This window comes from Rattus rattus, chromosome 14, assembly GCF_011064425.1.
Source record: "Rattus rattus isolate New Zealand chromosome 14, Rrattus_CSIRO_v1, whole genome shotgun sequence".
In the NCBI taxonomy this organism is placed as follows: domain Eukaryota; kingdom Metazoa; phylum Chordata; class Mammalia; order Rodentia; family Muridae; genus Rattus; species Rattus rattus.
This window is the reverse complement of record NC_046167.1, coordinates 36,612,273-36,625,528: the sequence shown is the minus strand read 5'-3', so window position 1 is coordinate 36,625,528 and position 13,256 is coordinate 36,612,273. Positions and strand designations below refer to the sequence as shown.

Genomic DNA, 13,256 nt, shown 5'->3' with positions numbered 1-13,256 from the left:
AAGATAAAATAGAACTTATTAATAATAGCTAATTAAATTGAAAGGAAATTTTTTTTAAAATTCCCTTTTAAGACCAAAAACCCACATAGACAAAAAAGGGCATGGGAACAAAAATGCCAATCTTCCCAAATTAATCTGTAAATTATGCAAAAGCCCAACTTCTAAAATTATCAGTGTGGTGCTTTAAATGATAAAATGGCTCTATAGGCAAACGTACTGGAACAATTGATGCCAAATTAATAGCACTGTTTGAGAAGGTTATGGAATCTTAAAGGGGTGGAATTTTGTAAATCACCAACAAAGGCAGGCTTTGAGGCTTCTAGACTGGTTTCACTTTAGATTCCCTCGCACTACTTCCAGTGTATGGATGAAACGTGATCACCCTGCTTCCTCACTGCCATGTCATACCTTCCCAGCCATGTTGGACCACATTCTCTCAGGAACTGTAAGCCAAAATAAACTTTTTGCCCCTAACTTTTGTTTTTGTCCCGTATTTTATCACAGCAAAAGTAACAAGTACAATCAGTGAAGGTTTTTTTCTCTACAATGTATATCATACAGGAAAATAACTAAGAACAGCGAAAGCATCTGAAAGACAAAAGGGATATATATATAAAAAAGTTCTACATTCCTATTTTTAACATTTTTAATTATAATGTAAATTATTTCTATAATTAAAAAGTGTGATCCAAGAAATCGAAATACAGATTCCAAACACACACTAAACTTTTATAGAAGAAGAGACCGTGATGCTGGGAGATAGCTCAGGTGACAGGCAAGCGCGAGGACCTGATTCCAGATACCCAGCACACTTGTGCAAGGCACAGCCACCCTGACTTTTATACCAGTGTTGGGAAACAGGAGAGAGGCCGACTCATTGGCCAGCCAGACTGACAATGAGAAATCCTGTCTCAAACACTAAAGTAGAGAACAATTTAAGAAGACACCTGATAGTGACCTCTAGCTTCCACACACACTTAACATACCCAATACCTACACCACACATACATCTACCTACCCCCCAAACAGAGACAGAGGAGATAAAGAGACAGAACACAAAAATACATTCCATTCAGTAAGATGACCTTCTCCTACCCAGATATAGCAAGGAAAAAAGTATCCTAAGAACATCCACTCACAAAAAGCAAATGTATAGAGTTAAGAAAGAAAAACAGAAGCATTCGTTGAAAATAAGTCCCTATGCAGAGGAAACACCCCTAACCAGCCGTCAAGAGCACAAAACACTAGTAAAAAGACAAATAAATGTGACTACCATTTCCAAGTTAGAGAAACTGGCAGACAAATTTTTATTACTAGAAGCCCTACGCTAAAATGCTCATGAAAAAAATGTATATTGTGTCTCCAGTAAAATCAGGAAAAAGAGTAAACTATATGTCCAAAACACTGGTTCTCAATCCGTGGGTCACAACGCCTTTGGAAGTTGGACAAACCTTTCACAGAGGTCGCCTAAGACTACTTGAAAACACAGATAAATACTATTATGATTCATAACAGTAGCAAAATTAGTTGTGAGGTAGCAATTGTATGGTTGGAAGTCACCATATGAGGAATTATATTAAAAGGTTACAGCACTAAGGGAAAGTTGAAAATCACTGACCCAAGGCATCCTGTTAAGAGCAAGGCTAGGGGCTGGGGATTTAGCCCAGGGGGAGAGCGCTTCCCTAGGAAGGGCAAGGCCCCGGGTTCGAACCCCAGCTCCGAAAAAAAAAAAACAAAAAAAAAAAAAAAAAAAAAGAGCAAGGCTAGTTCTTCAGAGAAAGTTTTCCCCAGAGCTCAACCAACAAGCCTCAACTTCGGTACACTCGGTTTCCATATCAATTAAAGGAGAGAAAAGCCAGATGCACTTAAAAAGTACCTATGAGCATCACAACCTTGGAGCATAAGCCTGCTAACGACTAAAGAAATGGTAGTTCTCTTACCCCCATTCCATATCATTAATAAGCTCGTAGCTGACAAACCAGAGTATATCAGAAAGATCTAAAGCCCTATTTAAAAAAAAAAATTCAAAAAAACTGAAAAACAATGAACTAGGAAGACAAACCATAAACGATAAAGGAAATTTTAGCCTCAAATACTAGCCAAGTATAACAAACACTAGAAATAGCCGAAACAAACAGGCAAGTAAGCATAAAAGCTTACACTAAGGACCTATGTACCTCAGTGATAATAAATGTATTATTTAGGACTTCAAAGAAAATGTATGAGGCATATTAAACATAGGCTCAAGAAATACAATTAAGCATCAAAGTCAGAAGTAAATACAATAAATGTGTTAAGAGTTGTCTGATCAGGAACTTTTACAAGCTATGATGAATATGCTAAGAACGCCTACTGAACCAAGCAAGTGCACATGTAAGCACAGATGGACACTACATGTAGAGAAACAGAAGTTCTAAGAATTAAGACAATGTTGAACTTTATACCAGATAATGTCTTTTCAGTATCCCAGATTGATCTAAAACCACTTTGATTACTATTCTTTGCTTGCCTTGTGATATGGATAATGACAACTGTGATGGTTTGCATATGTTTGGCCCAGGAAGTGGCACTATTAGAAGGTGTGGCCTTGTTGGAGGAAGTGTGTCACTGTGAGGGTGGGCTTGGAGACCCTCCTCCTAGCTGCCTGAGGATGCTCAGTCTGTTCCTGGCTTCCTGCAGGTGAAGATGTAGAACTCCCAGCTCCTCCTGCACCATGTCTACCCGGATGCTGCCACGCTCCCACCTTGATGATAATGGACTGAACCTCTGAACCTGTAAGCCAGTCCCAATTAAATGTTGTCCTTTATAAAACTTACATTGATCATGGTGTCTGTTCACAGCAATAAAACCCTAAGACAATGACATTTGTGTTCATTTCTTGTGCAAAATCAAGTCAGCACATATGAGAATACTTTGTAAGTCACTGAAGTGTTTGAAAAAAGGAGGGCTTACTAATGTCCTATTATAACACAGAAAGGGTCCTATAGTTTGAATCTTATATTTACATATATGAGAAATTCTATTAATTTTGGAAATCAATGAAGTAGAAGCAAACTGTATCAACTCTTCTTGGTTGTATATGCTAAAAGTTTTGTTCTAAAAAAAAGCACCTATAAAATAAAGAAAAACAAAGTGTTTCTACTTTTTAAGAAAAGGAAAAAAGGTTTAACAAATATACCAAATACATCCAAGGAAACACTCTGTACAAAGATGTGTGAATAGAAATGTTCAGAAATGAATGCGTATGATGGGGTATAGGAGGAATACAAACAAAGCAGAACATCCAAGGACCGTAAAACAGTAACAAATGCTAACATTCTTTCAAGGCTTTAAAAGAAGAAAATAGAGAAACAGGTGAAATATTTGATGTAATAATGAGTGAGAAGCACCCCCCTCAACATTTACTAAAAACTATAGGCCTCTTCCTATATGCCAACAATAAGCAACAATAATTAGAAACTAAAAACATGAGCTGGGCATGGTTGGCCCACGCTTTTAATCCCCGTACTCTGCAAGCAAAGGCAGGCGGATCTAGGGGTTCCATGCTAATCTGATCCATGGAGTTCCAGCACAGGCCTACACAGAGAAGCCTCATCTCTCTCTCTCTCTCTCTCTCTCTCTCTCTCTCTCTCTCTCTCTCTCTCTCTCACACACACACACACACACACACACACACACACACACACACACACCCCTGAGGAAAAACTACAAGATTCTAATGCAATAAACTACAAATCCAAATGAAGAAAAATATGGCCCATGCATGTAGACAGTAAGCTCAGCATACTAGATATCAGTTCTTCCTTGCTAATGTGTAGATTTATCACAATCTTTACAAAAGCCCCACCAAGTTTCTTTGTAGTTATCAATAAAATGACTCTTGTTTACCTGATTAACAACAGACCTTAGATTGATAATATATAGGTGGTAGTACCCGCTTTCATCACAGCATTTGAGGCAGAAGCAGGTGGATCCCCTGAGTTCTGAGATGGCCAGAACTACATGGTGAGACCCTGTCTCAAAAATCCAAAAAGGATGGGGGAGGGGCTGTTAAATAAAAAAATAGAGAAATCTGGTTGTAGATGGTAAAATTACAAACAAGAATATCTTAGAAAGTCATAAGGAATTATACTAGTATCTATTAAAAATATATATATTACATATATATCTATAATATATGTAAGGTGATATATATATATGCGCAGTTTAAATGAAATTTCCCCATCTAGGCTGGCAAGAGCCACAAACCCCTAATAAACCCTTCCTGACACCAGTCATTCTGAGTTGTCTAGTGGTCAGAGCTGTAAAGGATACTCCAAAAAACAGTATAAGCTACTGCTACTGCCCTTAGTCTGTCTCTGAAAAAACACTGGCAGGCAGGCAGCAGGTACACACTCACATAAACACACACACACACACACACACACACACACACACACACACACACCCTGAGTAAGTGCAGACTAACCTCTTCAGAAACAGGAGTCATTCCCCTAAGCTGGATGACTTTACAGAGCCTCCTTGCTGAGAACTACCTTTCAGGGTACCAAAAGACATCATGCAAGCTTACAAAGGAGAGAAGCAACCAACTGTCCTACCCTCTATAATATCTATGAACCATAGCATAGACCAGGATGGCACTATAACCCTAAGGGTGCAATAGTGGCATACACAACCTTATTGGTAATCAATACTTCTTTAATTAATTCCTTATACTGGAAGCATAGCAAACATACCTGGTGCTAGTGAAGTCATGGTTCTTAGATGATAACCCACAGATGTCATTTTCATAAACAAGCATAATGCCTAACTATATTTTAAATACTTGTTCTTATACCCATAGATAAGTGTAGTTCTTACCCCTTATCAAGGAAACTTCTTGTCGCAACACATGGAGACCATTACAGAAAAGCATCACCAATCACAATGCAAAATTGTCATTTCCAGTTCCCAAGATACGTTTACAGTACGACTACCTCCCTAAGGGTCAAGGATCCTTGTGATAGAGGAGGCAGAAAGACTGTAAAACTCAGAGGAGCAGTGAGTTTGCTGTGAGACTGTGTCTCCTAGGAATGTCAAAAGTTATATACATAAGCCTCACCATCATGAGCTGCACATGAACAATAATACACATGCTCAGATGGATGGAAAAAAATCCAGATCTCAACCTTACACAAAACAACTACAAGCAACTGAAGAATGACAAGAGCTGGAGAAATATTCTTCACCAAGGAAAAGCACACCAACTGGTTCAACCAAAGTCAGCTCTAAAAACATAAACAAATAAGTAGCACACAGACTGGGCAGGTTATACTTATGTATTTAGGAATATGAATTTGTATGGAACAATTATTAATAAAAAAGCCAAAAATTTGAAAGAGAGCAAAGAGGGATGGATATATGGGGGGATTTGAAGGGAGGAAAGGGAAGGGAGAAGTGATATGATTATAGTATCACAGAGAAAAGGAAAAAGACTGGTGAATACAAAAGAGGGTGGGGAGTACCAATTTCCAGACTGCTTTTGGACCCAAGCCTATAAAGCCAATTCCTATCAAAGTCTCCAGCCTGGTGACCAGCCCCCAAAAATCATATTACTAAAAAAAAAAAAAAAAAAAATCTATGGAGGTTCAATATCCTACTAATTTTTTAAGTAATGCTCTCAATAGTTCTGCTTAAATTTATGTTTTTAACAGAAAGATACTTTTACGTTCACTATTCCTTATTAGTATGTAGATTGCTTGTATTGTTTATTATAAGCAATATAAAAAATAACCTTGTAACTCTGAAAATTCAAATTAGAACAGTAAGTTAAAAAAAAGTTTATTATGTTCAAAGTATCGTACCATGTCCTTAAACGTTCTTTAAAGGTTAAGATAATTTTCACTTCATAGTATTATATTAATACTTCTATCAACGATCCATACCCCCTCAGTATTTTATTCTTTCTTCAGTACTTAAGACTACATTCATTCACAGTCCTCACTTTAACTCATCCTCCCAAATCCAACTCACATCCTTGTCCTAAATTCAAGCCTTTACCTTTGTTTCTAAATAACTGAGTCCAATTAGTACTACCCCTATGAACAAGCATGCATGGCCACACTCCTGACCAACCTCTAGCACAGCATAAAACAAGGTGTTGTGACTGATGCCCAGTTGCAATACTAACTGACACTCGGATGGTGGGAGCAGGACCATCCGAAGCCCAAAGTGGCCATTCTAAGCAACACAGTAACTTTGGGAGGGAGGGGGAGGCTGTAGATGTTCAAAAGATGGGGCCATTGATTCCAACCTCACACACATAAAAAGTACTAAGCAAGAAATAAACTTCAGGGGCTGGAGAGATGGTTCAGAGGTTAAGAGCACTGACTGCTCTTCCAGAGGTCCTGAGTTCAATTCCCAGCACCCACATGGTGGCTCACAATAATATGAAATGGGATTCGGTGCCCCCTTCTGGTATGTCTGAAGACACAACAGTGTACTCACATACATGAAATAAATAAATAAATAAATAAATAAATAAATAAATAAATAAATAAATAAATAAATAAATAAAACTTCAGAAGACAGAGCAAATGAAAGTTAAGAAACAACAATGGGAAAAAATAACAATGACACACAGAACTGCTCTAATTCTTTCTTAGTTTGCTCTCTATTTCTATGGCTGTGATGACGACTATGACCTACAGAAAGCTGAGGAAGGGGTTTATTTGGCTCCAGGTTACAGTCCATCACAGGGGAAGTCAAGGCAGGAACTCAGGTGGGAACTTGGAGGCAGGAACTGAGCAGAAAACACAGAGTAATAACACTAATGTGTAGCTTGCTTTTTGTGGCTTACTCAGTCTGTGATTTGTTTGTAGTCCCTCTCTTTTCTTTTTTTTTTTTTCTTTTGTGGGGGGTTGGGATGGGGAAGAGAGGATTTTCAAATAAAGAAAATTTTCTGTCTAGCCCTGGCTATAATCTGGAAGTCATTTTGAAACCAGGCTAGCCTCAAATTCAGAGATCTACCTGCCTATCTGCCTCCCTAAGTGCTGGGATTAAAGGACTACCTCAATCTGCTTTCTTATGCAACTCAGGACCATCTGCCCAGGTGGACTGGGCCCTCCCACATCAATTTTTAATCAAGAAAATGCCCCACAGACATGCCCACAAGACATCTTATGGAGATATTTTCTTTCTTGAGTTTCCCTCCTTACTTGTGATCCTAGATTGTGTCAAATTGATAAAAACTAACCAGCTCAATCAATCCCTATGAAAATGGAAATTGGCCAGCAACCTGAAGAAATGTAAAGGGGCTGGGTAGATTACTCAGCCATTAAACCAATGACTGTAAAAGCGTGAGAACTGCTTGGCAGATACCCAGCAAAAATCCTAGCTAGCCCTTTGGGACTGTTAAAGATGGTCCCCAGAGAAAGCAGGCAAACTGAACAAGACAAATGAGTAGTCTGGGCTCAGGTGTGAGACCACAGCTCAAGATATAAGGTGAAAGCCATCAAGAAGGACACTCAATAGCAATGTCTGGACTCTACTTGCATGAGCCAGCATGTTATACATGAGCATACAAAACACATACACAACACACATATGCACACACATCAAATACACAGCACAAGAAAAAAGTTATAAAAAGGTCAAAAGCATGAAAATATGTATAATCTCAAAATAGGGAAATATTCCTTAGTAGATGGACAAAGATGAAAAATCAACAGTATACTACATTTCAGTAAAGTGTGTACTCAAAATAAAATTCTGAGAATAAAACTTTGAAGTTTGTAAAGTGATCTGTCTGAAATTAATATGAAAAGAGTCCGATATATCATTTAAGTAAGCAACTCTAATTGTAAAACAGGATACAAAGTATCCTGTGAAATCCAAAATATACACTTCTATTTTATTAATATAAATATTAATATTTTTCAAATACTCAACAATCTAAATGCACCTGTGTAAAAGACCCTAAGAGAATAAAATACATTGAAATTATAACACTATAGAATACTGACTTTTACTTTTTTTTTTTTTTTTGGTTTTTTTTTTCGGAGCTGGGGACCGAACCCAGGGCCTTGCGCTTCCTGGGCAAGCGCTCTACCACTGGCTAAATCCCCAACCTCAGAATACTGACTTTTTTAATGGCTACATAAAGCATATAAACATTTATTTGCAGAAGATAGCATATTTTGTCCTTCATGTCAGAAAAAGTTAACACATATACTTGTTATATACAAACAATGATTGGAAAAAAGCTAAAGAGAGGAAGCCTCTTGTCTCTTCACTAGAGGGTGTGTTATTTGCGTTGGCTACTTTTCTGGATTCTGAGGTGCCTATTTTTCCAGACCAGGTTTCTCTGTGTAGTGCACCCCCAACACCTCCCGCCCACCCCCGCTGTCCTGGAAGTTGCTCTGTAGACCAGGCTGTCCTGGAACTCAAGAGGCCCCCCTGCCTCAGTCTCCCAAGTGCCGAAATTAAAGGTGTGCGCTGCCAGGCCCAGTGAATTCCAATGCTTTAATTAAACCTTTCCTCCTTCATTTGTTTGTCATTTTTTCAACCACTGACTCTCTTTTCCTTCTAGTGGGTTAATTACCATCGGCTAGTGAAAAGTTAACTGGAGCTTTTTATTTAATTTTTTGACATGTACTTACTCATTTTTGAAGCACTTGTGTTTCATTTCATTTCATTTCTTTCATTCATTCATTTATTTGGAAACAGGGTCTCACTCAGCCGGGCTGACCCAGCTGGTATGAAGTTATTACATAGACAGATCCGCCTGCCTCTATCTCCAGTGTTGTGATTAGTGCATGTCCCATCAGACTCCGCTGTTTCACCATCACGCCCACCCCAGCCTCTCTTCACTGCTTGATAGTATCCAACTTGATTCTGTTGAAGCTTAATGTACTATTTTTTCCTTTACTGTTTGTGCTTTTGATGTCAACTAGGAATATTAAGCACTTTTTTATGATTGTGTGACATTTGGAAATCTGGTAATTTTTCAGAGGGCAAATAAATGCTAGATCCCCAAAGATGAGGTAGGTGGTGGTTGTGGTTTGTTAGTAATTGTGCTCAAAGAAGAATTAAAAAAAAGATTAGATTCAAGAATCTCTCTCTCCTTCTCTCTCCCTCCCCCTCACCCGCTCCTTTCCCTATACTAGACAGGTGAAACCATGTGGGATAAAGTTTGAGAAGAAAGAACTCACAAAGTAGCAATGACCAGATATACACTATCCCAGATCTTGTATTTATATAAATATTAGCATCTTCCTGTCAGTATTTAAAACTGCATATGGCATAACAAAACAGATCTGCAGGTAAAGGCACTCAATGCCAAGCCCTGACAACTGGAATTTGATTCTCCAGGACCCATATGGTATAAGGAGAGAAATTACTATCACCAACTTGTCCCCTGATCTCTAATACACACAGTGGCACCCTCCTCCCAACAAATTTAATTCTTAAATTTTTAAATATAAGTTAAAAATCCACCTCTAATTTTGAGAAGGGCTATACTATGAAGATAAACTGAGGAGAGTGTTGCCTTAATAGGATTAATTCTTCTAATCTTTAAAAATGGAATATTTTCTATTTAGTCTTTTTAATATTCTTTCAATAGTGTTTCTTACCTTTCAACTTACAAACCTTATATTTTCTGTCAACTTATTCTTAGATGTTTTATCTTGTGAACATAATTGGTTGTGTTTAATGATCTTTATCATGCCCATAATGTGCATGAGCATACACTGTACCTTGTCTATAAGTTTTGCTTCTTTTCTAGTCTGCTTATCTTATTTCATTTTCTACTGCAATTACTCTAATACCAGTATGGTGCTAAATAGGAGCAGCAAGAACATACATTACGTAAATTGAAACAATTTGGGCATGTTGGTCTGTATTTGAGAATATTCAGCAGAAGTCCTTCCTTAACCCCTGTTTCAATTAACTCTTTACCAGTCATGGTAAGTTCAAGAAAAGTTCAAGAAATAAACAAGTCATATTTTCAGACTGTCCTTCTGAGTAGTGTAATGAAACCTTACACTGTACATTCTACCAAGATATACATCATCCCTTTGTCCAGTCAATCTATGGTGCTTAAAGACTCATTTTATAATCCTGGCTGGCCTGGAACTCACTATGTAGACCAGTATGGTCTCATACTTTGCCTGCCTCTGCTTCCTAAGTGCTAGAAATAAAGGCATGCCCTACTACATACCCAGTTTCTTTCCTTGATTTTTAAGAAAAGTTACAAATTTAAAGAGTATTCATATTTCCTAAATACTTAAGCCACTAATACAGCGAAAGCACCATAGCTGGAGGAGCTCACCATGGCTAGACAGCACAATTTGGCTGTCTTATGATGAATGTCAGTAATTTCAAGTACCAAGACACTATTTTTTAAAGTACAATTTTATGCTTTTAATCTGAATAATAAAAGATATCTTGAAGTGGGCATCAAAATCTATGAAAATTTGTTTTGTAAAATGGGGTACATTGTAGAAGAATTTTAAAAAATGAGGTTTCAGAGGATTTATAATTTAATAACACAAAACAAGAACAGACTACAAGAAGACTGTGGAAGAGTCTTTCAAAGTCTAGACAGTACTATAAAGCAAAGCTCATTTATTCACTCAGCAACTAGTCATCATAACAACTTCTGTACTGGCTGACTCTGGTTGGTAGGGCCAACAAAATAGGTACAGCTTATGTCTTTGTAAATAAAATAATAAGCCGAGTAATTATTTTTAGTTATTGAGAAGGGTTTTTTTAAATCTTTTTTTAGTAGAGGAGTTACTTCAAATTGTGTGTCAATCTAGTGGATATTGGAAATACTTGCTGGATAGGTTAGGCCTCACCTAATGAATAAAGTAATATTAAGTAGCAAGAAGTCCATCATTTACATCTCAATTCCATAACACCATACTCTGTAGGAACTGGTGTGAAGGTGTGGGTCAGTATGTCTGTGTGCGCACGCGTGTACGTGCGAAGTTCAACTTGGAGTATCACATTTAATGAGCTGAAGCCATCAAAGTTTCCCGGCCTACTTGTAAGCCCCAAAGACTAATGTAACTGAAGCTTAGCTTATAATAAAAACTAGCAAAATTGGAATTTAAGAAGCAAGCAGGGAAGTGACCCCACAGATAAAAACAGGAGACTTGCATGTTAGAGGAAGAGTAAACATACTAATCAATCTGCAAAGTGGTATAAAGGCAAAACAAATTACACTGGACTCTACTTCATGGCTAAGTTCCTGAGCCCAATTTTACTAAATTTTACTAAAATATCCTTCTAAGAATGATAAGAAACAGGCTCAGAAGAGATAAAAAGTCTTACTAATAAGGTCACAATGTTCAGTAAGTCAAATCTGAGACATTTTAACTAAAGGCAAGCAGTAAGTACTTTCTTTTCTATTATGCATTCAGAAGCAATAAAGAAAGTTAAGATGGCAAACCATGGCAAATGTGAGGTAATAAGAAATTGGGTTTTACAAACAAAAACCATGAGAGGTAACAGCTCTACACTGTATACAGGATACTTTTAGACAGGGTGATTTACACAACATAGTTACTATATGACCTATCAATTATTTAAAACCACATCCCAGAAGAGTAAGACTGTATGTGTGCAGCCTATAAAGGGACTTAGTATGATTTTCAGTTGTAACCTGTGATGATTGATTTTTATTGTCAAACTGATGTAGCACAGCTGCACAAGAAGAGAAAACGTTCAATTAAGAAACTGCCTAGATCAGATAGATGGCCTATAGAAATGTATACGGAGCACTGTCTTTATTTCTGACAAACATAGGTAGGCCCAGCCCGCTGTGATAGTACCATCTCTAGGCAGGTGGTCCTGGGCTGTATGAGGTAACTTCCTAAACATGAGCTAGCACGAAAGCCAACAAGCAACATTCCTGCACTGTTTCTATTATGAGTTCCTGCTCAAGTTCCTGCCATGATTTCCCTCAGTAATAGACTGAGGAAAATGTAAACCAAATAAACTCAATTTCTAAGATGCTTTTCTGGCCAGAGTATTTATTTTATCACAGCAACAACAAAAAAACGAAGGTCCACTCCAACTTGGTCTCTTTCACATTAGATTTAATGTGAGCCCTATGGCAACTAATTTTAAGGAAAGTCAAACTTTTCTTAGCATTTTTTTTTTTTAGCTAAAAGCAACCATATATAATCTATATTTGAAAAAATATTTCAAAAAATGCTGTTCCTATACTTTAAGAAATATGGTACATGCCTGCCAAAAGGTGCCAGTGGGAGGCTGAGGTGCTGGTTCCAAGAGTAAGCATGGGGATTTAAGTTCAAAGGCACAGAACATGTATTAAAAACTGTAAATGGCCATATGCATCTGTAACCCCAGCTCTAAGGAAAGGTAGAGACAGGAAGATCAAGGGAGCTGCTGACCACAGGTATAAGGCCAGGTTCACTGATAAAGATCCTGCTCTCAAGGGAATAAAGCAGAGAGAAATGGAACAGGACAGGATTCCTCCTCTGGCCTCAGTTCATGTGCACAGGCATAAATATCACACACATATATAAGCACACATACAAAACCACACACATCTTAAAAGATTTCTGTGTTTATAATGTAAAAGATGTAGTGTAAGTATATTCTAATCTTTTCTCAGTTAGTTAAAAGTACAAAGATTACACGTGCACACACGCGCTCGCAAACAGACACACGCGTGTACATACATCAAAGCTCAAAAAAAATTCAATACTTGGTTCTAATACTGGTAAGTACATTTGACTTATCTGATTCATGGACCTCAAGAACCACTGAAGTAAATAACGTAGTTCTTTCACTCTACTAAATTTTAAAATGGGTTGACATTAGATAACATTTTTATTTACCTGGTACTTTAAATAACCATCATCTAGTAATAAATTCTTCAAGTTGGAAATATCATGAATTCAAAGACTTGGTTACTAAGTCTGCATGCTTACCTTTGTCTTTCTTAAAATCCAAAGCATCTTCTTTATCAGTCACTATTTCCTTCATATTGATGATACTCTGATGGGTAAGTTGCCGAAGAATTTTAATTTCTCTAATTGCTGTAATTGGGAAACCCTCCTTTTCATTATCCAGACGTACTTTCTTTAAGGCTACCATTTCTCCTATTAGTTAAATAAAATCAAGTTACTAGCTATCAAAAGACAATGACATTTTTCGTAATTTAAATGTTTTTATCACTTCTGTTCCTATCTTTCAAAATTATAATTCACAAGCTATTTTCATTTGTAATACACTAAATA

The 13,256-nt window shown here is 37.3% G+C and overlaps 1 protein-coding gene across 2 annotated transcripts in view; it reads right to left on the bottom strand.

Moving 5' to 3' along the window:
• Positions 1 to 13,256, bottom strand: part of Cdk13 (cyclin dependent kinase 13) — an 89,427-nt gene that overhangs the window by 38,251 nt on the left and 37,920 nt on the right. For both annotated transcript variants that reach the window (XM_032884506.1, XM_032884507.1), the window contains exon 5: positions 12,948 to 13,118. In XM_032884506.1, the coding sequence (XP_032740397.1) occupies positions 12,948 to 13,118 (171 nt within the window). The remainder of the gene's footprint in view (positions 1 to 12,947; positions 13,119 to 13,256) is intronic.